The sequence below is a fragment of the Apis florea genome, unplaced genomic scaffold (genome assembly GCF_048593485.1).
Source record: "Apis florea isolate Af1SG1 unplaced genomic scaffold, ASM4859348v1 contig_3081_pilon, whole genome shotgun sequence".
In the NCBI taxonomy this organism is placed as follows: domain Eukaryota; kingdom Metazoa; phylum Arthropoda; class Insecta; order Hymenoptera; family Apidae; genus Apis; species Apis florea.
In genome coordinates, this window is record NW_028256703.1 from 5,622,501 (window position 1) to 5,648,299 (window position 25,799).

The following is a 25,799-nucleotide window of genomic DNA, read 5'->3' on the forward strand; positions in this document are numbered from 1 at the left end:
CCGGCACATGTTGGAGAGCAATCGTCGCAAGACCATGTTATACCCCTTTCAACGAGATTCGAAAGTTCAGGTGGTGCGCAAGAATTATGTAAAGCTGCACCACATACACTACATCTGCTCAGTTTTTCGGAAACATTGCGTTTTGTATTATTATTATTTCCAGCTATCGTCGCGCCAAGACATTCTCTGCATATAGGTAATGGAGCTGGCAACTGCAACAGAATTGAATAATATATTTTGATATATATCCGATTTAACGATAATACATACACACACACACACACACACACACACACACACACACACACACACACACACACACACACACACACACACACACACACACACACACACACACACACACACACACACACACACACACACACACACACACACACACACACACACACACACACACACACACACACAGATACAATATTTATCCATAATATATAATATATAATATATAATATAATATAAAATATATTATAAAAGTAATATGATTTCATTATATCTTCCATATTATATATAATCTGTACATATATAATTTGCACGAGTTCCGAATAAGATATTTTTTCGTGTTTCTTATTATATATACATCGATGAAACGAAATCAAATGATTAAAATAAATTACATTCTTCTCCCATGTTTTTCCCCTCCCATAGTTTTCGAATTTTGAGAAAAATATTTTCTTACTCTTTTTTTTATCCTTTTTTAAACGTATAATTTTAATAATTCAAGAATACCATTACAAACAAAATAGAGAAATGTTGAAAAAAAGCACGACAAGTGATTGAACAACGATGATCTTTACATTTCAATTAATCGAATATTTTTATTTGATTTCGATCAATCATAATATTCACAAAAACAATTTTAACGTACAAGAAATATACATAATCATGATAGCCATGATCCACGTCTCGAAATAACGACCTGTTGCTTGGCGAGCAACTACCAGCTATAACTAACAGCTATACGACTGATCGATCTATCTTTAATCCTATCCTTTTCTTTGACTTTTTAATTTCTTCATAGATACAATTCTTTAACGCTGAAAAAATATATATGGATAACAATATTCGTATACACAAAAAATATTTTCCCTGATATTTTGATTATATTTTGTTTTTTAAAAATAAATTTTAAACTTTAAATGCGAATTCAACTTTAATTTATTTTATAACACCATCGATTTAAGAAACAAGTACTAATATTACACATACTATGTAAATACATCGAAGAACAATATCATCAAATCTATCATCTCGAATATATTCCATATTCATTTATGCATTCATTTATATATTCTTTATTATCCTATGTATATATCTATTATATTGGAAAAAAATTAAAAAAAAAAAATTTGATAGAGATCTATATATTTATCTCTCGATTGTATCGATCTCTCTTAATGCGTTCGTTTCAAATGCGAAACTAATATCAAATTTAATAAAAATATGTTACTATTCGATGATTTTATTTTATTATTTATCGTATGAGAGAGAACGAAGAAAAAATCATATAAAAAAAATTTAAAACGTAGAGAAAAAGAATTAAAATGAAAAAAAAAAAAAAACTTGAAAAATTGTAACTTGTCAAATGTATTATATATTAATATAAATGCAAATAGATATTAAGTGACGCGGAGCAACGAAATCGAGAACAAGTTGAGAATTCAAGAAGGAAGGACAGGAATGAGAGAAGAGTGGGGGTACTGAGCAAGCGGAGGAAAGGGGAGATTGGCAGGATCGCGCCGGCGTGATCGTTGGATAACGTCGGACTTTCCGTGCTCTCTGCGGCTTGACACGCATAAAACGCGGTCGGCAGGAGAACAGAGAGGAGAAATGAATGCGATAGAAGAGAGGGAAAGGGGTGAGATGAGAGGAAAAGAGATAGAGATAGACGTGCATGGAGGATCAATAAGAGAAGCGATATACAAACGAGTCACCGGAAGTTGACCGCGATAGCGTATCGTCCTGAGTCTTGCTCCTCTATTCAAATTCCCCTCAAACGTGAAACCGCGACTAACCATCTTGAGGCGTGGGCACATGCCGTGACGACTCCCTAACTACGAACATAGGACCGTAACGATAACGCATATGTATTTTCCTCTTTCAATTCCTGTAAACTATGAATTATATGTAATATATCCGTAATATCTCTTCATAATTTACCGTTATTTTTTTTCATGATAATTGTCTATCTTTCATCTATATTAATTTTTATTGTATGTGTCTGTATCAATTGATTATGAATACATATCTCATAAGTATTTTGAAAATAAACATGTTATATTTATTATATCTATATATTTTTTCTCAAATTATATTTTGGTCGACTTAAATCTTTATTGTGTATTTAATTAACGACAGATAGGATAACGTAATAAATTTTATTATTTGTATTTACAAAAAAGATATTGCGACAAAAACAGTCAATATTCAACTTCATTTCGAAAATAATTTCAAACACAATCATAACTTTGGAATACGTTAATACGATCTATCAAGCATGTAGATGACGAATTATTTAACAAATTCAAGAATTGATATTAAACTAAAGCAATAATTCATAAATACTTAGATGATGATATATATTTATATCCTACTTACTTAATAATCGAACAATTAACGCAACATTTTAATTATTTTACCTTGTAAATTAAAATAACATATATGACGTTGTGATATATTTTGTTCACAGATGTTTATACCGTGGCGGTACAATATTTATTCGGTTACTGTGGTTGCCAATTCGCATATGGGTATTATGTATTACTACATTGTGCATATTGTCCGATGCAAAGAAGTAAATATTGCAAATGTTCACGCTAATCTATCTGTGAAACGATAGATGAAAATATTGAATCATCTGTGAACGTTTCTTATTAAAACTTAATAATCGATTAATGATATGTTTGTATTGAAAGATAACGATAATGTAGAGAAAGATGCGCAAGTTAAACAAATTCAATTATGAATCTGATGCGAATCAATAGCTCTATAGCACTTATGTATATTGCGTATGTACAATTTATTACTGTATTGATGTTTTGAGTGAATGATACATAATAATATATAATGATATTTTTAGTATTTAGTATTTTTATTATTATTTATATTTTTGCAACAAATATATCTTTTTTTTTTTGTTTCATCTATATTAACAATCCAAAAAAATAATATTCTAGATTTTCTATTTTAATATTCTTTATTTTCTTAATACATGCGTTGACGCATATTGTTACTTGATACGGAGCAGCGTAAAAATAATTCCAAACAAGAAGAGGAAAAAAGAAGCAAATATCTTATATTTACAATTTGCTTCGTCACATGCGATGAATCTTCAACGCGTAAATTTTAATCCTATAGATATGCGCGTGCGCGCATATATATGCATATACGCGTATATACGAAAAAAACGAATGTCGAATCATTATCGATGATGACAATTCGATAGTTACCGTTCGATAGTTGAGAGGAAACAAATTGTCAAATTTTTAACGAAACATATATAAAACGTAATTTCAATTACGAAAATTAAAAAAAAAAATTAAAAAAAAATCAAAGATACTGAAATATAACGTATAATTAACAAATAATGAAAAAAAATCAAACTCACCTTATGTACAGGGGGTTCCGGTGGCACAATATGAGCATTTTCTCCATGTTTCTTAAGATAAGGTGGCCTATCCGGTTGCCGAAAAAGTCTACCATCCTGAATCACAAGTCCTCGATCGACTGCTCTTTTAGCAGATAGTCTAAGCGCTGTTCTTAAATCACCTTCCGCTTCTTCCTCAACTGTATGACTTTGTCTGATGTATTTTTCGATGTTCTTCAGGGTTGATCCCTCCCTTTCTCCCAACTCTCTAACAGCCTTACCCAGTACTTTACTAAGATCGGAGGCCTTGCCAACCTTGAGCGGTTTCGATTGCAACCCACCAGGATCTTTGTACGAGGATTGTCCTTTATTAAAGATCTTGAGCACATCGCCACGTTTTACAGCAACTTCCAAGTGTTCAGCGATTTCCTCTTCGTGATAATTATGGTGTTGTCGAATCGCGTGACATATCCGCTCGACACTCGGCCTCTGTTTCTGGCTGCGTATTTTTCGGATCGCATCCAGGAACCAGGCCGACCACGTGTCAGCGGACTCGGGTTCGTCCATTTCTCGTCTCCGTCGGCCGTCTGCCGACGAAAGCGGCGGCGGCGACACCGGCGACGACAATCACGTACCAGGCCAGGTTATACACACCCGATGAACAATGCTCGACTGTCTACGAGTTAGTTTTTACGAGCAGGACTTATGACACTCACATTCTGCGCCTTTAGTATGCAGGATTTTCGTACGAATTGCTTCACATCTCCATTCCAAGGTCACATTACGATTCTTATGCTGATCCTAAAATCAGTATATACACATAAACGAATTAATATCTTTCTTTCTTTTCTTTTTTCCTATCCCTCTTCACTAATTAACATATAATATAGATATTCATCAAATTAGTTACATATCTACATTTTATTAGTCGTCATGTTCGATTACTATATGCGATAATATCATGGCTGTAACGCATATATATATATATATATATATATATATATATATATATATATATATATATATATATATAATTATGATGCATTATTTGAATACGAAATTCGATTAATTTAAAAATTTTTTGAAATTTTATGAAAAATATTGTACGTATATGATCATCCTCTTACAAAACTTATTTTTCGATTAATCAACTCTTTTCAGTTTATCCAGAAACATCCGATATTGAATTCGATATTTATCACGAAATCGTTTAAAATTATTCAATTTTTTTAAATTATTATCAATCAATTGACCGATTTTCTTTTAAATGACAAACTTTCTCCTCAACATAAGCAAACCCGATATATATATATATATATATATATACATATATACACACACATATATATGTAGACATATAAAGAGACATTTTAAATCATTATATATATGTCGACATTGCATAACTTAATATAACCTGTAAATACATGTAATTTACTAACATAAATTGTATATGTATATTTGTATATATACAAATTTTACGATCATAATACTGATTTTTAAAATAAATCCGCAAAAAATTGTATAATGAGTAATTTTTCAGTTTTTTTTCAGTATTGATTTTCTGCTCAAAATCAATTATCAAATTTTCATTTATTCTCGTTCTAATATATATATATACATATAAACAAATATTCAACAACAAATAATTTTATATAAAGAAAGAAAATGTACTATCTGTCTCTATATTATTATTATATATTAATAAATTATAATAATTCTGAATGAATCTACTATTAATGAATAATCTACGGTTGATGAATAAAAAAAAAATTATATTACTTAAAAAGTGAAACAATTTATTTAGAATAAGCAATAATGCAACATTGTTTATATTGATTAATCTACACTAGCGTTAACAACGTTATATTTAATTTTTCTGATAAATATAGCAAATATTCTATTATTAAGCATTCCCATATTGTTTGCAATTATTATTCGTTAATTAACAATCAATGATTGATTAACAATCAATGATTGAATAATAAATGAATCGACTGATAAATCTAGTAAACTTAATATTCCTTATTTATGAATGGAAATTGGACATATTTTAAAAACATATTTTATAATATGATTAATCTTCGTATAAAACTTATGCATATCATTGATTAAAAATTTTGAGAGAGATATATATCGAATTAGAAAGAAAAAATATATAAATGAGGAAACAGAATATAAGACAAATCGTAATATAATAAATAAATATGATAAATAAAAAACTATTTGTCTATATCTTTTTTTTCACTTAAATTGTAAACATTAGATTTAGTTTCAATTTTAATCGACCAATTATCGGCAAACTTCCAACAATTATGGAGAACAGGAACATATACGGAAATCTCGACATCGAGCAAAGAAAGGAAAGAGAGTGGGAGAAAGAAAGAGAAGCGTCAAGCGAATGAATGCACTATACACTCAGAATTTTCTGTTGAAAATCGATGAATGTAGGTACTTATATTATCTATAAATCTTTTCCACGACACTTCAATATTCAACACTTTTTTATAAATATAATTTTTTCTAATTCATACCGTTATTATAAAAAATCAAATATATTGATTGAACGAAAATATTTTCTATCCAATTTACCTATCATATCCGTTTAAGATACACGAAAATGTATATAGTATAATTAGAGAAAGAAGGATAGCTAGTAGTCAGGCCGATTGACTCTATTTGCTGGGGCCTTTCTCATCCGACGGAGAGGTAAAAGAAAGGATGGCAACAGAGAGAGCAGCTGCCACTGAGAAAACGGACGGTTACTGAATGGTTTCTACTACTGCTGACTTGGTATTTGTTAGTTCTGATACTCGTTCGTTATATTTCGTTTTTACATATGTTTTACTTTAATTAATGCTTAAAAAACCTACATATATATTTATTAACAAACATTTGCTCAAGATTACATATTAGAAAATTAATTTCAAAATTTTTTATTACGAATATATAAAAAGATTAAGAAAAAATTAATTTCACCTGAGAGATATATTTGCTAATAATCACCAACTGGTTACCGTCGGTAGCCATTTTAATCTTAATCATAGCCAATTTATAATTTTAACTTGAAACACATACTTCCATGCAAATCGAAAATCTTGTCTGATGCTTTTCAAACAGAAATAACTGTTACAAATTGTTACAAATCACGTTTTTTGTAAAAAGAACACTTTGTATAACTAGTAAACGTAATCGCGACGGCCGTCGCCCACAAAGTCACAACTAATGCTACTGTCTATCATCTAACAATTAATCGTAATTATATTAAAACACTAAATTTTCCATACTTCTTGCTTAGATATTTTGTACACGATATACAATTAAGAAAAATATAAAACTATTCAATTACATGTCCAAATATACAATAAGGACACAAATTTCTCGAAGCCCGACGGGCAGCCATCTTGGGTAGGCACGGTCAACTCTCCGCTGTTTCGCACAATTTTTCGCGCGCAAGAATAATCTTTTAATTACAACATTGTACTGTTTATTTTTACGAAGGAACGCCTGACAAGTTAATTTCATTCGATAATACACTTGTTCGACCATAATACGAAAAAATTATCGAGAACAAGTAAGGAGAAACACTGCGTATAGAAAATTATCTTCCTCTCTCTTTTGCACTCTATTGTACACTCACTCTCTCTCCCTCTCACTCTTTCACGAACTGGCGGCCCGACCCGCTAGCCCGTATGCGTCTGATGATAATTCGCGTGGTTCTCTTGCAAGGTATAACGAAAGATCATTTGCTTTACCTGACCCTAGTAATTCCATGTATAAATCCACAATGAAATCCACACAGATCACTAGATACTCGTACACAGGATATTCAATCACGATCACTAATTATCTCGCGACAACGGCGTCACATTTCACACAAATCAACAAAGGTTACCCACTTGACAAAGATGGCGGTCGCGGGGGTTACACACTGCGCGCACGCGGTGGGGAGCGCACTGCGCACACCGCGCTCACAGTTACGGCGAAATCATGAAACAGTCGTAGGGGCACACGTTTTCGTCGACCAATCAAACCGTCTACTTTGACTCGTACACTCTCATTACCGGTCACACGTGCCTCGCTTTTCGTTCGTTTTCTGGCGCGCGCGCACACATGCGCATCATTTTTATATATCTACATTGTATCTTATGGGATATCTGAAATAAAACACTTAAAGCGCGGGAGTACACGGTATAATAAAAACGAATATAAAAAATTAGATTAATAATTGCTGTTATTATTAAAAATATCTGATATTTATATATGCAGTTCATTATATATATATATTTTTAATCATACTTCTTACCTTCACTATGGCCGTCATTTGCTTTGCGATCACTTTGACCATTCCCAATCAGTTCCTCACATCACACACGCGCATCTGCTATATGACGCTATACGGAAGCTTTGTCAACGAGTTTTCAGGATCGTATCTTTCTGCTTTTGAACCATGTACTTATAAATATTATTTAATTATAAATATTATTACACTTCGTTTTATAAACTATTGTTCCTCTTTGTTTCTTTTTTCTCTTCATGAAATTATCAAAATTTAATAATATTTTTCTTTCAAATATTTTTTTAATATAATTCCTATCAATTTATATATAAAATAAATAATAAAAAAAATATAACAATTAATTTTCACTTAAAAAATAAATTTAAAAATATATTAAAAATTATAATTTAAAAAATTTGATGATAGAAAAATCTTCTTTATAATAAATATATTATTTCGTTCTTTTAATTATATGAATGGAATATTATGTAGGTATTATAGAATTCCTAAAAAAACAATTTTTTCAAGTAAATTGCATCCATTGCATCTTTGGTCCGCTTTATAACTTTCTGCACGTATGCATGTACTATATCTATCATTCGACGCAAGCATGTTACGTGATCGCATCACTCCGATCATTTTAAAAAATTCATATTTCATAATAGTATTGAAAAAATTATCGTGCGAAGGTGATTGCATGTATTTTTATTATATTCTATACAGATGAATTAATTGTAAATAACAGTTGTTAATTTTCGAATAAAATAATTTATTGCTTCATATTGTATCAATTATATTTGTTACTTTATCATTTTAACAAAGAATATCATAAAATAAAGCAAATTAATTAAGTTTATTAAATTTTTTTTTAATATATTTATCTTATTAATATTTTTCTTTATATGAATTTAATATTTATTTTTTTCAGTTATTCAATATTTATTAATCAATTAATAATGTTATTAAAAATCATTTATAATTAATAACAATAATTAATAACAATGCTGATAATATGTTTTGTGTTTCATTCCAAATTCTATTATACCGCTCGTATTTTCTTATTTTTATTATCCACATTTATTATTAATTAGTAGAATGAAAATTTTAAGAGTATAAAGAATATTCACTCGATAAATTAATTTGTTAAATTAAACGAAAATCGAGGTAAAAAAGTTGTTAAAATATTTATTACACATATATATATACATATAAACATATACATATTATTATATGTATATATAAATATATATATACATATTATATATTATGGTTGTATAATTATATATTATATATATGTATATATATATATTATATAAATTATATATATATATATATATATATACATAAATAAACAAACAAACAAATACACACATATATATATATGTGTGTATATGTATATAAGTACAGAATTTACAATTAACTAACTTATTTAAGCATTGTCAAGGAGTAAAATTAGGTTTCCCTTCGTAAGTACATCCAGATCTCTGTAAAATTTGAGTTGCAGCCCAAATTCCACATCTCACACAAACTTCTATACTTCTATCTTGAATAAATTGAGCCAAAAAACCTGAAAATAATATAGTACATGATAATTTTTCGAAAAATCACATATAATTAATTGATATATAAATTAGTTTTAATATCGTATGATGTAATTATATATATATATATATAAAAATATGTACCTCCAACAAATGCATCACCTGCTCCATTAGTATCTACAACTTTCTCTTCTGGAAGTCTCATAGCGGCAAATTCCATTATAATATTATCTTTTACAACTAATATATTGTCAGGACCTTGGGTTATTATAACAATTCTTTGTCTTTTTTTATTAATCTTTTCCATTTGTGATAATTTTAAAGCAATTTCTTTTCTATTTGTAGTTTGAAAATCATTTGCTTTTGCAAATGCATCAGCTTCCACCTCATTACCAAATAAGATATCAACATAAGGAAGAGCTGCCAACATTGGCTTTTTATAATATTCACATAAAAATGGTGCACTGAGATTCATTATAAAAATTTTATTTTTTTCGAAAGCATGTTTAGCAATTACTTGAATTGTTTCTGGGCTTACAGTTAAAAAAAAACCCTAAAATTCAACATTTAACAACATTTGATAGATAATAATATAAAAACTTTAGAAATATTTTACATTATACATACAGAAACATAAATGTATTCAGCAATTTCAATAAGATTTTTATTTTCAGTTTCTTCTATGTGTGAAAGTGAAAAACAAGTAGCTGCAGCCAAATTGGCACACAAGGAACGTTCATTTCCAGTAATAAGGACTGCACAAGTACCGGTAGGTTCTTTTTGTGTATATTGATAACGAACATTCAAGCCATCTGCACGTGCTCTATCCTCTAAAATTTTTGAGTACTTGTCCATCCCAACACAGCCCATATAAGTTGCAATATTTGGTTTCCCCAGGAACCACTGCAGAATATTTCATATTTGGTATTTCTAATAATTTAACATTATAATTATATATAAATTATATTGAATTATATTAATACAATTATATATCAATTATATTAAATAATATTAAATTATTAGAAATATATTTATATATATATTATAATAATAATATAATTAATTTTACTTGTGCTACTCGCATAGTATTTTGTACAGAACCACCAGCGATAAAATCTGCTTTGTACAATTCAATTAATTCATCGTACATGGGTTTGTGTTTTTCTTCGGCAAGAATTGCATCATTAGCATTCAGATCATATTTTTTTAAAAAATTGCTATCTACAGTTGCCGAGATATCAAGAAGAGGATTACCCATGCCTAGTAGAATACCCTCTCTGAAATATATTATAAAATTATTTTGATCATATGTAGAATAAATAGATTTTATTCGAACACATTAGAAATATGGTTATTTTATATTCAAAATAAATTGATTTAGATATTAAATATATACACATATTTTTGCTTTCTTTTCTATCATAAGTTTCTATGTTAAAAAAAAAAAAATTTCAGTATACTAACAATAAAAATTTGTCTATCATATAACCTATCTATCATCTTTTCGATCACAATATATTTTAATTATATATAAATTTGAAAAATATAGCTAACTACATATTATTAAAAACAATAAATTATTTTCATTTTAACGAAATTCAAAAGATAAAAATTAATATACTTATAAAGATATAATCAAACATGTGCATGTGAAACATACTTTAATATAACCTCTATCTTAAATTAAAATATTTTTAATTCTAATTAAAATAAAAAATCAAAATTATCATAATATTATACATTATCATACCGTAAGTCTAACGCCATTTGTTACTATTTTTGTGAATTTCTAGAAATAATATGCAACATATGAATATAAACGATACGCCACTACTCCGTAATAGAAATATTTGTTACTTGCTGTTGCAAAATCGAAAGATATCACGTGCACATAATATCATGTTTATATTAAAATAATAGATTAAACAGTAATAGTAATTACTTTTTATAGATCAACTGAACATTATTATATATTTTATATTTTATTATTTATATATGTACGAGCGAACGCATGTGTGTATATGTAACGTGTATGAAAATTCAATGAATATTAACACAAATTATTGAATATAAATTTAAGAATTTATCATCATATTGATTAACATTCACATTGAAAATTTTTCATTATACATATAATTATAAAATATACATATATTTGTTTGGTATAATTATTAAATATAAATATAAAATTATCATTAAATAAGCTAATTTATAAAAAAATTATAAAAATATAATTTAATGCATTATTTTAATATATATCTTTTCACAAAATGATTCAATAATAGCCTATAATATACATTCTTTATTTTTTTTTTATTCTCTTTTCATTACTATTTTCTTTTTTAAACTTTTACTTTACAACCAAATTAGGTCATTTATAAAAATTTTATACAATAATATATAATATATAATTTTATAATAAAATATAAGAATTTTATATAAGATATAGAAATTTAAAAGAATAAATTTTTAATTAAAATAAAAAAAAAACTATATTAACGTAAAACTATATACATTATATTTTTATGTTACATTACAATTTGAAAGGATAATATCATTGTTATAAATATATAAAATAATGTCATATTTTCAAACTTGCAATATAGTTATCATTTAAGGAAGTACTTTATGTATAATTTTAATAATTATATCATTCAACCATTTATAATATAAATAATATTTATTAGAGAATTATATATTTTTTCTTAGTTAATAATCATTTATCATACTTTATTTTTGTTTTCATTTTTTCATATTTTGATTTTATATATATTTTATATATTGTTTTATATATATATATATTAAATAAATTATTAATTTTAATTTGATTAAATTTACTTACCGCAAAATTTTGATACGAATTAAGTCCATTACATATATAGAAAGATAAATTTAATCATATCAATAATTAAATCAATTCAAATAATAAATATTGATTATACATCAATATTTGAAAATTTCCTATAAGATATTCATACATCTTCAAAATCAATTTTTTATTAATATTTATTAATATATATAATATATATGTACAAATTGTCTTTAAACGCAGTTGCTAATAAAAAAGAAAAAAAAAATAGGATTGGGATTAAGGAAAAATAAAAATTTATACATGATACGATTATCATATTGAAGATCAATATATAAATAAAAAATATATGGAATATAAAATGGCGAATTTAAACAATGAAATGCATAATTATTATGATATATTAAAATATCTGGAATGCAAAATGGAACAACAAGGAAGATGAGTAGGATTTTACTTCCTTACAATACCTTTTTATATTTTCATATATTCAAGAAAATCATGAAAATATCCAATATTAGCATAATACGGAAAAATATTGCGATGAATAAATTTGCAGCATCATCATATCCAATGCTTAAATTCTGGACACCTAATTCACAAATGTTCTTCATATTGCAGGTTTGAATGTACATACTGTGCATACTGCTGCATCTCCTAAGAAAGAAAACATGACTCTCAAAAAGTTCGGCTTGCAAAGAGGCTATGAATTTTAATGCTTTGAGGGAAAAGAATACATTTTTTTTTGCTTTCATTTTGCGTTTTCACGCAGATCAGAATGATACTGAGTAAACTTGCCTTGTAGGTACAATGTAGTTTACACCCAACATATTTATCCAGAATGGAATCTATAGTGCCACATTCACCATCACCTTTGTCAGCCATGGCGTCTCCCTCTTTCTCAATGAAGTATAGAAGTTGTCCTCGTTGACAATTACATCTCATCACAAAGGATATACGTCGTATTTATTTTTTTCTTTCTTTCTTTTTTGTTTTGTTTTCTTTTTCCCTCCCTTATTTTCTATGTTTATCTTTTTTCTCTTACTTTTTCTCTTCGTTATCGACACCATCAAAGTCCAGACTCCTTCCACGTCCAGAAGCGATACGAGGCAGGGATCTATCGTGTCCTATATCATACATCATATTACAATATGCATAATATTTTTTTTAAATTTCTCTGCGTCGCGTCTTTTTATCACTTTTTTTGAAAATTGACAATGACCCGGTACGAAAATGCAATTTTCACGCATGTGAACAATTATAATTATTATTATTATTATTATTCAATGCTCACATTGCGCGTGTCTTCCCGATTTCTACACATTATCGATAATATTGCACCTTTAGTTTCTTCCTCATTTGTTTTTTTTCTTTAATTTGTACATATATTTGTTTTAATTTTCACTTTTTCAAAAGACGCGCGTCACACATGTTTTTTATAATATTATCGAGTAAAGTATACATTTATACGTTATTCAGTAGTTTCGTAGAGGGATTCATATGTAATTTCCGACAAAAATTTGACACGGGAATTCTCATACCATCGATTTTTTTTTTTTTAAGTTTATATAGATTTCAATAAACCCGCACGACGCATTTCGACTTGAACGATTGCAATGGTTTCAACGGTTCAACGGTAAAACAATATTATCGAGAGTAATAAATATTATAGAATATGTTTCTAAAAACCATAGAAAATCAACGTATATAAATCATCATCATAAATATTTAAATCGACGTATTATTCGACGATTCATAGAGAATATAATCTTCGACAACTTGATTTATCAAATATTCATCAAATATGGAAGAAAGTTGCGCTTTCCATATTCAAATTTCGAACACGATGATGCTATATATGGATTTACATTTTTTTTACTCGATCCATTGATTAATTCACATTGATATATTCTACTGATTAATCGCGTAGTATATAAGTCGCACGTATCATCGAGATTGGCATTGCAAGAATAAATTCCATTTATTCATACAAAAGGAAAAATTCAGTTGGATTTCTTAAAAAAATTTTCTTTTTTTTTCTTTTTAAGAATTCATTTTATACCTAAAAATACGTTTAATTAATATTATATATCTATATTAACAACAATCATTTTCATAGATTTTTTCATATTTTAGTTTTGTAAAAATATAAGAATTTAGCCTGAATATCTTTCGATTGTAAATTATGATAGCTATCGTTAAATAGAATTATTAATAAGATTATTCATTATCATAGAGAAAAATCTACTTTTCACGAATGATTAAGTATTAATTCATAGAAAAGAAAAAGTTAGTCAATATTTCAATTATATATGTATTAACAAATGTATAGAAAGAATAAGGAAAAAGAATGTAAAATAATAAAATAACACGATATATATGAAGTGAAAAATGTACACAAATTTAAAAAACCATTGTTCGCGTTATTCTGGATAAGTTTATTTATATTATTTTTTTAATATTAGAACGATGTTTTTAAACGAGAAACATTACTTTATATGATAATGGAATAATGAATATAAGTATCGAGTAATTATTGAGATTAATATTTGTCCTTATATTACTTGCGTATCAGATTTTTGCACAAATATAATAAAAAACAAAATGAAAAAATAAATTGTTTTTTTCTCCGCATTTATAATAATAATGAAAATGGGTAATACAAGAACGTAATTGCGCGAATATAAAATAATACGCATATTTATTTTTTTTTTTATCTTTTAAAGAGTGCGACGTGAAAACGAAGTCGACACGTATATATATATATATATATATATATATATATATATATACGAATATATCCAGGGATTGTCAATATCGTGGGTTCAATAATCACGACACGTTTGTAACGCGCGATACGCAGGAAGCCAGATAGAGCGCACATCCGTTTACCCAACCATTACGGGGGCGAACAATTTCTTTAGAAGGTAAAAAATATCGTTAAGGTAATGTAGATTGGATGATATTATACAGGGTAATGGTCGAATGAGAGAAGGAATTCAATAGGAGGCAATTAACTTGAGTGAGACGAAAAACAGTGCAAATAATGATTAAAGAACACGAAACGTCTTTTTTGTGAATCTTCACAAATACATTGTTATTACATTCCTTTTTTAAACCATTATTAGTATGATATTATCATTAACCTAATTACCATTGAAAACAGGTCGTATCATCAAAGAAAAAAGGAATAGGGGAAAACGATGGGAGAGAAATATTGTACACGTCGTTACGTGTATACGCTACTCGAAACGAAAAAACGGTGGTCATTGGTACATACATATATATACATACATATATATATATATGTGTGTGTGTGTGTGTGTGTGTGAGTATGTGTGTGTGTGTGTATGTTGTGTATATATACGCACGCGCGGGTACGTATGTATGTGTCAATGTGTATGTTTGTTTGTATATATGTATGTATGTATGTATGATGTGTGTGTGTGCGCGCGCGCGCGTGTGTGTGTACGTACGTACGAACGTATGTACGTATTTATAAGCTAAACAGAGCGCTGTTGCGATTGCCGTAATCTTCGGTAATTATTCACGTATTAATTCTAAATATGTTAATAAAACGATATTATGTCACTACAGATTAATGATAATAATGTTCGCACGACCGAGATTTGGATTCCCATACAGAATCGACGCATCCTACGAGTCTATTGGGTCTCTGAAATCGTATCTTTAAGATTTGTGTAATAATCTGGAAACGATTCGAATAGTCGAACCCGCACGCACTTTTCTCGTTTCTTGAAAGAAAAGTTACATAAATACGATATATCTATTATTTCGTATCGAAAAAGCATTATGATTAGGAAGGATATTACACGGTATCGGTGATACACGCACGCACATTTTATTTAATTATCTTCGACGTTCCTTAATATCTTAAACGGCAACCGTTATCATCGCATTATATCGAACAACCGTTCCGCTAGTTGCAACGCATTTTTACACGAAATTCCGTTCCTGCCTGAATAATAAATTGGGAATTATCCGAAGCGACAAAAATATCGCACATAATGTAAATTAAACGCAACAAACTTTTATTGTTTCTTATATTATATATAAATGATATAAGAAAATAGAAAAAAGAAAAGGAAAAAAGAATAAAAGACATTTGCAAATGAACGTTCGGACGATGCTCTGATTTTGTGATTGCGACACGTTACAAAACGCACGATTTTGTTGAGAGAGAGAGAGAGAGAGAGAGAGGAGAGGGGAGGAGAGGAGAGGAAACGAGGGAGAGGGAGAGAAAGAGAGATATCCGATATTGTCCATACTTGCTCAGATCTTTCATTCCATACTTTTAATTTTATTCAACGCAGTGACGGTAATTGAGTGTCTGTTGTACATGCACGGAAGTTTTATTTACGAGCGAAAAAAAAAAGTCCGCGCTGCTCACGGGCGCGTCATCGTCACAGAAACGGTCATCGAACACGACGCGACATACATATGCATACATACATATATACATACACACGTATATATGTATATATTACATACGTATGTATGTATATATGCATATAATATATATATATATATATATATATATACACACATACACACACAAACGTATATATATACATATAAACACGTATGCATTTATGTATGTATAGCGTTATAAGCCTCGTCCTACCTGTATATTTTGAGATCTTGAATTCGAATGAATTAACCATGATAAAGTAATATTAATATTTTAATGCTAATAATTTAGCATAGTATAAATACGAATTGAAAATACAAATTGAAAATTTTTGGCAGGACGATGCTGCGACAAAGTTTTTCTTACATCAAAAGAGAAAATTTGACAATCTCTCGAATGGACATACGCGTCAAATTATATTAGATATAATATTTGATTACTTGTAAGTAATTTGAACCGGAATGGAAAGCTGAATATGTAATATATAAAATTAATTGAATAAAGGAACAAAAGGTACAAAAGGAATTGTGTGTGTGTGTGTATTGTATGTATAAGAAAATAGGAAATAGGAAAAAAGGAAAGAAAGGAAAAAAAAAATAAAAATAAAAAAAAATAAAAGGGGGAAAGGTGACAGAATTATAAAAGAAACCTGCAATTCGATAAAATATTTTTCATTTTGTTTGCTATTTAATCTGTCCGTTTCTTTTTTTCTTCTTCTTTCATATTCTTTTTAGGAGGATGGGCGAAGGATTCTCGTCTAAATAGCGCATTACGGGGAGAATACATGTTTTCCCGATAGAACGGGCGAATGGTGGATCTTCGCGCGTGCAGATCGACAGACATAGACGGCCAAGAGTATCTCGGTCCCGAGGCTTCCTGCTAGCGACAGACAGACCCGACACACAGAGAGACAGACAGACCGACAGAGACCGATCCGAGCCCGACGCGACGATTTAGTATGGTGCGAACCGGCGCGACGGCGATGGCCCTCGTAATCCCGGTCTGGTAACCAAAATTAATCTACGTCAGTTATACGAGATCGATAAAAAAGAGATCGGGGGAAAAACCACACGAGCTAAGAGAGGAACAACTTGTGAGATACAAAAAAAGGGCGGATAGGTAAGTAGACAAGGGTGGTACGTCATATTATAAAAAAATAAACAAATCGTACAATCTACGTACCGACACATAAAAAACATTTAAATAATCCATTTTTAAGGGAAAAGATAATTATCACTTATAGGGAAATATTTGGTGAAAACACCGCAATGAGTACGTACTTCCTCGTTATTCTCGCTAATTATTCTTGGCAACGTGTATGATTATCGTATTTTTTTGCCAACAAAAATTATTGAAACTTTTAAATTATAATATATATATATATATATATATATATATATATATATATATATATATATACATATAATATATATATTAATTATACGTAATAAATATACATATATTCTTTCTTTTTTTAACGAGCACACACTCTATATGTCTCTCCTTTGCAAGATGTATATATCATTTTTTCTCTTTTACTATCTTTTTACTATCCAGCGTAATTTTTAACCACTGTCATTTGAGCAAATAGACAAATCGATATGATAAACATATAATATAGTACGATCGTAACTTATACATTTTTATAATTAGTAAATTTTAATTCGATATGAATTAATTGCGAATTTACCGATAATTAATTAATAATAAGAGGATAATATAAAAAGCAATTCGATGGATCGCAATAAACAAAGAAGAGAGCAGAGAGTTAATTAAAATGACAATATATATATATACATATACATATATATACATATAATGTATGTATATGTATATGTAGATACATATATATCGAATACTTGGAAACGTTTCGACACACAATTTCAGTGTGAATCAATTTTTAACCGGAATTGACACGTCTACTTACCTACGCTCTTCAAATGAATCTCGGCTGAAGTCCTCGTACATGCCTCTACTATAACAGCGTTATAATAAATAATCGAATCTACGAATGATCAAAGATCAATATATACACCATACTTGCTCCCTTGTCCAAGGCTTAACTTTGTGAATTAGTCCCTGTATAATGACAATGCAAGAAAAATAGTCGCGTGCTGCCTAATATGACTGTAAAGAATGGTTAAAGAAAAGGTCAAAATAGTTTGGAAAAAAATTACTTTATAGGCAGTTTTACGTTTAGATAATATATATAAAATAAATGAAGACACTACTATCGACCAATTATGATGCACGATCATAGGTGGAAGTAAAAAGAGAAGAAAAAATTTATAGAAAAGATGGGAACGTATATGCTCGCGTAATATTATACAACTACTATAATCTATAATCAACTACCTATCTATCCAAATTCACATCTAAGTACACAATTGATTGAAATATATATCGCGAGAATCATAAATTGTATCGAAGAATGAATTAACTTAGAAAAATACTTGTGCAAACATATAATCAAGAATATATATTGAACCTGCGCAAATAATGTGCATTCACACGCTAACCAAATATGCGAAAGGGTTAAAATTATCATTTTAAATCGAACAATTAATCATTTATTCGATTTATATTTATTTTCTTATATGCTGTGCGTGTATATGTGTTTCTGTATGTGTAAAGCTACACGTACTTATAATTTTATTAAATTATATTCAGAATATCTAAATGCAAGCAATAACCAAGTATTTCTATCCGTTTTATTTTATATACGAGGTACATTTACTAGAAAGAAAACAAATTGATAAATGGATGCATAATACAAAATTCGCAGTGATAAGAACATGGGATTATTTTTTTTTTTTTCTTTTCTTCTTTTGGCCAGTCATATAAGGCAGGCAGCGTTAGACTGGATTTTTAACCCATGCGATTTTCAGTTTATATAATCAGAACGAGCCATTTGCAGCCCAGGCTGGGATCATGTAGGATAATAAGGTTACATGCAACAACAAATTCAAAGTATTCAGAAAGATTGAAAAGTTCAATCAACTCTGTTTTCTATTTGAAAGTTTGTGAATGGATTTACATACATGAAAAGCTTTGAACCTCGTGAGTAGAAGTCAGCTTCGAGAAGTATGGATCATAATTTTGAAGCAAATTTTTCCTTTTTTCTCTTTTTTCTTTCTCTTTCTCTCTCCCCGTCCCCTTCCCCCCTATCACTTCTCTTTCCTTTCACTTTCCTTTTTATCTTCTCGCCCTCTGCACGAATATATGTGTATTTTTGTTCATATATACTTTATATGTATACGTACGCATATATGCAAAGATGATTATAACGTATCAATATATGTATATACACACGTTTTTATAAGTTTTTATATATTTTTTCGCATTACTATCATAATACACGGAGCCGGTTTCATGAAACTTTCACGGATAAATCAATATATTCATTCAATTCCGTACTTTTTAAATTAATTAAAAAAATTTCTTTTTTTTCTTACGCGGTAATGTTGAAACGTAATAAAATTACGACCGATGATAAAAGTCAGTGAAAAAAAAAAGAGAAAGGAAAAAAAAAAAATTAAAACAATCATACTAATTATAGAGATAATAAATAATGAAACAAATTTTTTGCTATAATAAATGTAAAAACGAATTACATGGAAACTATGCATTTGCATACTTTCTATATTTCAAATAGGGAAAAAAAAAAAAAAAAAAAAAAAAAAAAAAAAAAGAAAAAAAGAAAAAAAACTATTGAAATACTATATGCATATCATAACTTGCTTTTTTCCCTTTCTTCAACGTTTGTATAATTCGAAATTATCTTTGACGCTGTATCTTTCCGAAATACATTTCATGAATTATGTTATCTATTTATTGGTTACCCAAAAATTGTGATTAAAAAACTTTAAAGCATTATTTGAATTAAAGATACATTGAAACTGATACACAAGATAATAAGATGTTTCCGAAGCGTATCTATGAATTTGGCCTTAACAACTATTACAAACGCCGATATACAAACTTACTGTCCAATGCGTCTGGAAAGCTGGTTTCTACTTACGAGATATTTCAAAGATAATCGATAGGCGCCGTTCCTGAAAATCGCGCCAGCCCTTTTTTCATCACATCTCATCTCTTTTCTTTTCTTTTCTTTTCTATCTACAGCGTACGAGAGTTTGTTAGAATTGTAGGATCGCATCCTGGCTCGCGGTAGTGCGATCAAGAAATCTAGTTCGCATTCCTTAGGAACGTTTCTTCATCCCAGGCCTCCGCGCCACTCCCGGTTGAGTGATGTACGTAATAAGGAGCGCTTGAAACACAAAGGATTTATGAGAGACATACAGGCCAATCTCGCAGTTAACGCCATGGATCAAGAGAGTCTATGAACAGGGACATCCCTAGAAGAGCAGTCGACATGTTCAAGGTACGATCAGTCGAGACCCGGATTTTGTTGGCACCGAAGAAAATAGAAGCTGCTGATGTATAACGCGCCAGCGACAAGAACGAGGTGTGACTACTCGCTAACAAAAGTGGTCAAAGACTTACTCTTGCACGACTTGACCGCTGGCCCGGGACTGTCTCTCTAGGGTTGCCCGCATTCATGGACAAAGATGGTACGCAGCCTGAGGTGCACTGAAATTTAGAATGTACAGAAACGTCCAAGCGTCATGATACATATTAGCATTTTATTACACAGACTCTGCACTCATGTGGGCATCGGGTCGACACTCTACATGGATTGGATTATCGATTTATGTTTCAACTGTGCAATGCAACACACAAAAATTATATGTGTAATATACACAATATGATTATGTATTACAATATGTACAATATGTATGCTTATATGCGCGGGCATATATATGAGTCGCATACGTGCATACAAATGTACGATTGTATACACATTGTATTATATACTTGAAACAAATGGAAAGAAACTGAAAAGAAACGTAATAATGTAAAATTAAGGGCTAACGATTAAATACGGAAACAGAAATTTTAGCCTTTTATGAAAATTTTTACTTCGAATAATGGAATAATAACCCGAAGTTACGATGTAATCTAGAGAAAATTTTATATATATATATAAATATATGTATATATATATATGTATATATATGTATATGTATATATACATATATATACACATTCAAGAGAGATAAATTTTTAAGACATGTGAGATTGAGAATATACGTATAAAAGAAAAGAAAAAACACGATAAAACAAATATTATTAAATGTCGACGGATAGCCGAACCCCAATTCGCATGAGCTGTTAATCCAGCCTGGAACGTTCACAATGTTAAGTCGGACGAATGGGCAGTCAATGCATTGGCTCTACTCACCTGAACCGGCCATTGTTGCCACTTGGAGGGGGCGATCGGCGGCTGAACATGCCATACTCGTTACCACGGGAGAAGCCAGTGTCGCGCATGGATCCCATACCTAGAGGAGGCATAGGAGGCATTGGGTCTCGTCTTGGGGGTAGAGGTGGCATTGTCATTGGTGGAAAGTCAAGCCCGCACATGGAACTTCCCATGTCACAGGGCCCTGTCATACCCGTAAACCGCCTCTCGTAGAGATCCCTGGTGTCCTCGAAGCCTCTCCTGTCATAGTAGCTTTCGTAATCCTGTAATAAATATAAAAAAAACATATTGGCATGAATGATTGTATAAATTTATTTTGTTATTCGTTTTGTCTCCTTTCCCTTTTTTATTAAAATTGCTTTTGATTTCAAAAATTATTAAGAAAATTAAATTAACTTACTCCAAAGCGGCCACCACCCATTAACCGATCCCGAAGGAACGGTGGTGGCGGCGGTGGAGGATACGGATCGCGTCCAAACATTCGGTCTCTGTATCCGTTTCTATCTGGTCCTCCTCCCATTCCTCCTTTCGGGCACTCCTTGGACCAATGGCCGCCGCGACCGCATCGATAGCACTGTTCAGGATCTCCCATTCCTGGCCTTTGTCGTACTCTGCTTGTAGAAATTTGAACCTTCATCGCTTGACCATCCACCATTCTTCCATTGAGTTCCTTGATGGCATCGTTGACATCACCTGTTGCTTCTAGATGGACGAATCCATAATTTCTCACGATATCGCATTCTACAACAGTACCGTACTTGGCAAATAGTTCGCGCACTTGAGGCGCTTTTGTATTATCTGTGAGATTGCCAACAAATATTTTTGTTGTAGGTGTGTTAGGTCCTTTACGACTCTTTGCAGCTTCACATTTAATCTCCTGACCATGAACTATATGTCCATTTAAATTTTGTATTGCATTTCTCCCTGCTTCTTCGTTTTCCATATGCTGTTGAAAATTATATCATAAAATATTTTTTTCGTTAATCGAATTAAAGAATTGTAAATTTTTCGGGCCAAGATACAATTATCCGACAGATTTATAAGAAAAGAAAAGAAGGAAGAGAAGGAAAAAGATAAAAGAAAAAAACCGTAATTAAAAAATGATTATATCAAAAACACAAGATATATGAGGAAACTTACCACAAATCCATAATTTTTCACCACATCGCATTCTACAACCTTTCCATATTTTTCGAATAACGGTTTAATATCAGCATTTGTTGTTTTATCGGCTAAATTACCGATAAAAATTTTGAATGTGCCAACACTACTAAAACCCGGCATTTTCGGCTCGTCTTAGAACCTAATTTCAAAAACAAAATATTTAAAATATTATAATTTTTCGATAAAATATATACTGAAATAAAAAAAATATATAAAGAAATATTATATCCACCTTATTTACAATATTAACTTAATTTTATTTTGTAAGAATTTATAATGCAACTAATCTTATTTCTTAACATTATATTGTACAATATTATTCATTTCCAACGAATAATTAATTTATTGTCATCAATATGATTTTTATATAAATGAAAATATATTATATTATATTAGTAATATAATATAATATAATATTATATTATATTATATTAGTAATATAATATAATATAATATTATATTAGGTTAATTATATTAGTTATATTAATATTAATATATAATGATATATATTAAAATATTTATATTTTATATCAAATTGATATATATTAAAATATAGTATTTATATATTTTGAATTGAACAAAAATATTTTTATTTAAAATTAAATAAAAATCATAAAAACTTATCTACTTAATAATGACGATTGTTTTAGATACTCTTCACAGCGCACATTTTTCCACCATTTTGCTAACGATCTAGCATTTCGAATTTCGAAGGTCATAAATTCTGACGAATTCTAAACTTTTACAACTAAATTTTAATGAACAGAATCAATTTCGAAATTTTTGAATAATATAAGAAAGCACAAATTTTCTAATTTCTATTTTAATAGAATAATGGAATATCTAAGCAGAGAATAAGTACTTATTAAATACGTTATAAAATACGTAATACAGAAAGCGTACCGACCTTGTTGAAATGGCGCACCAAATCTAGGAAATGTGAATAATATAATAATGATCACCAACTCAAATATGGTGCATAAATTTATATTCAAAGACTATATATTTTTTTCACACTCACCGAAGATTATTGCGTGCTACTTTCAACGAATAATTTAACCAACGTTGATATTAGACACACGACTTTACACAAGAGAACGCAATCTAACAATGGCGTCTCACTTGCTGCGTCCGCTGATGCGCGAGAATCGAAGTATGTAGTGACCCCTATCGGACAATTGCAATACACAGCGAACAGTAAGAATAATGTATCCAAAAACTTACCATGAACATACTTCCAAATATTTCATGTACTATAAATGAATTATACGCGGGAATTTCTATTCTCTTCTAATGATTTATTATAATGAACGTTATTATATTTTATCGTTCATAAAACAGAAACGATTAAATTTTTTATTTTTTAAGTATTTTATTCACAATATTGAAAAATTACGATATTTATTGGAAAATTGAACGGAACGAGATATATAATATATATTATAACTTTTTTTTTTTTTTAATACTTCAACAATATTAAAACGTAATTATCACGATTTACATTCTCTCGTTGAATTGAAAGTAGTCGACAATTTCAATCATTATGTAAACTATTATATCGTTATGGTTATGTTATGTGTCTATCACAGCGTTAATATTTTCGGAATATTAAATGTTATACAAACATTTAGAAAACTATTATAAAAAAATATATAAAATAATGCAATAATAAAATATTATGCCATTATGCCATAAAACATATAATTGATTTACGAAATAAATCTATATTAAATATATATGTTTATTGTATATTTTTATACACTGATATAAAATAATAAATGAATAGAAAATTATTGTGATAAAAATTAAATTCTACTGAATTAATAACGTGATCACATGTACAATATCAACGTATGTATATAACACAACAAAGTATTATAATACTTTGTCAAAGTTATATAAAAATAATTTAATAGTAAATGCATAACAATGCTATTAACTAATAATTATTTTTTATTCTTAATTGAAAAAAGACTAAATATTTTTGTAAAATGACTTTATTATTGGAAATCTAGAAACGCGAAATGGCGTGTTTCGGATATCTGCGTATCGACGCTATGAAATATAACTACATAATCTCATTGATGCAACTGATACTTTTACATTTATATGATGCTTTTCATTTAAGAAATTAAAATGTGTAAAATATTTAGAAAGTATTAAAATACTTACCAAGTCAGTATTTCCGTAAAGCAATTCGACAAAACACAATGCCAAACCACACGCTTTCCTACGTAAAAAAATGGCGGATCGAAACAGATCGGGAAGTGGAATATAGAATATAGCGTCTCTTTCGATGCAAAATTCAAAAGTACCAACTGATGAAAATAAAATTATTTATTATAAAATATTACTAAATACTAGTATTATTACTAATATATACACCTACATACAGATTATAATTTTTTTAAATTTTATATATATTAAATAAAACAAAACCATTATATTATATGAAATAATAATTTTCATATAATTAAAATAGAAATAATTCTAAATTCTTTCTTACTTTATTTATGTTAATTTAAAAACAGAAAAATTCTGAATTGTATATTTGTAAAATACGAGAAATATTTTCAATACAATACAAGTAATAATTATCATCAATAATTTGATAATTAAATTTTCTTATATTTCAATTTCTTGTAAT

At 29.0% G+C, this 25,799-nt stretch overlaps 3 protein-coding genes across 46 annotated transcripts in view; all 3 read right to left on the minus strand.

Moving 5' to 3' along the window:
* The window catches only part of enok (histone acetyltransferase enoki mushroom), a 19,020-nt gene extending 11,036 nt beyond the window's left edge, over nt 1-7,984 (minus strand). Inside the window, exons 1-3 of one of the 4 annotated variants that reach the window (XM_086909165.1) lie at nt 7,908-7,984; nt 3,626-4,405; nt 1-212 (exon numbers count right to left, since the gene is read on the minus strand). The exon at nt 1-212 is cut by the window's left edge and continues 261 nt beyond it. In XM_086909165.1, the coding sequence (XP_086765291.1) occupies nt 1-212; nt 3,626-4,171 (758 nt within the window). In that variant the 5' untranslated portion in view covers nt 4,172-4,405; nt 7,908-7,984. Of the gene's footprint in view, nt 213-3,625; nt 4,406-6,580; nt 7,008-7,356; nt 7,562-7,907 lie in introns of those variants that run through there. The other 3 variants (XM_086909164.1, XM_086909167.1, XM_086909166.1) reach the window with 3 other exon arrangements.
* A 578-nt stretch (nt 7,985-8,562) lies between these two features.
* Adk2 (Adenosine kinase 2) lies at nt 8,563-12,841 on the minus strand. 3 transcript variants are annotated; one of them, XM_003694718.4, is made up of 5 exons: nt 11,172-11,472; nt 10,491-10,698; nt 10,049-10,324; nt 9,566-9,974; nt 8,563-9,447 (listed from the first exon to the last, which is right to left on the minus strand). In XM_003694718.4, the coding sequence occupies exons 1-5, from the start codon at nt 11,186-11,188 to the stop codon at nt 9,320-9,322; spliced, it is 1,038 nt and encodes a 345-aa protein (XP_003694766.1). In that variant the 5' UTR covers nt 11,189-11,472; the 3' UTR covers nt 8,563-9,319. The 3 variants fall into 3 exon arrangements, with proteins under 3 accessions (XP_003694766.1, XP_086765314.1, XP_086765313.1); XM_086909188.1 differs by lacking the exon at nt 11,172-11,472 and adding an exon at nt 12,701-12,841 and having other exon boundaries at nt 9,040-9,447; XM_086909187.1 differs by lacking the exon at nt 11,172-11,472 and adding an exon at nt 12,264-12,352 and having other exon boundaries at nt 9,040-9,447.
* lark (RNA-binding protein lark) lies at nt 12,397-25,459 on the minus strand. 39 transcript variants are annotated; one of them, XR_015292305.1, is made up of 11 exons: nt 25,325-25,441; nt 24,174-24,319; nt 24,060-24,082; nt 23,129-23,291; nt 22,389-22,934; nt 22,182-22,251; nt 21,968-22,067; nt 18,590-18,637; nt 13,276-13,357; nt 13,029-13,170; nt 12,397-12,887 (listed from the first exon to the last, which is right to left on the minus strand). XR_015292305.1 is itself a non-coding variant. In XM_086909182.1 (9 exons), the coding sequence occupies exons 4-9, from the start codon at nt 23,270-23,272 to the stop codon at nt 13,348-13,350; spliced, it is 918 nt and encodes a 305-aa protein (XP_086765308.1). In that variant the 5' UTR covers nt 23,273-23,291; nt 24,060-24,082; nt 24,174-24,319; nt 25,325-25,441; the 3' UTR covers nt 13,175-13,347. The 39 variants fall into 39 exon arrangements, 21 of the variants coding, with proteins under 21 accessions (XP_086765308.1, XP_086765309.1, XP_086765298.1 ...); XR_015292308.1 differs by having other exon boundaries at nt 12,698-12,887; nt 18,590-18,634; XR_015292309.1 differs by lacking the exon at nt 24,060-24,082 and having other exon boundaries at nt 12,698-12,887; nt 18,590-18,634.
* Nucleotides 25,460-25,799: the final 340 nt, after the last annotated feature.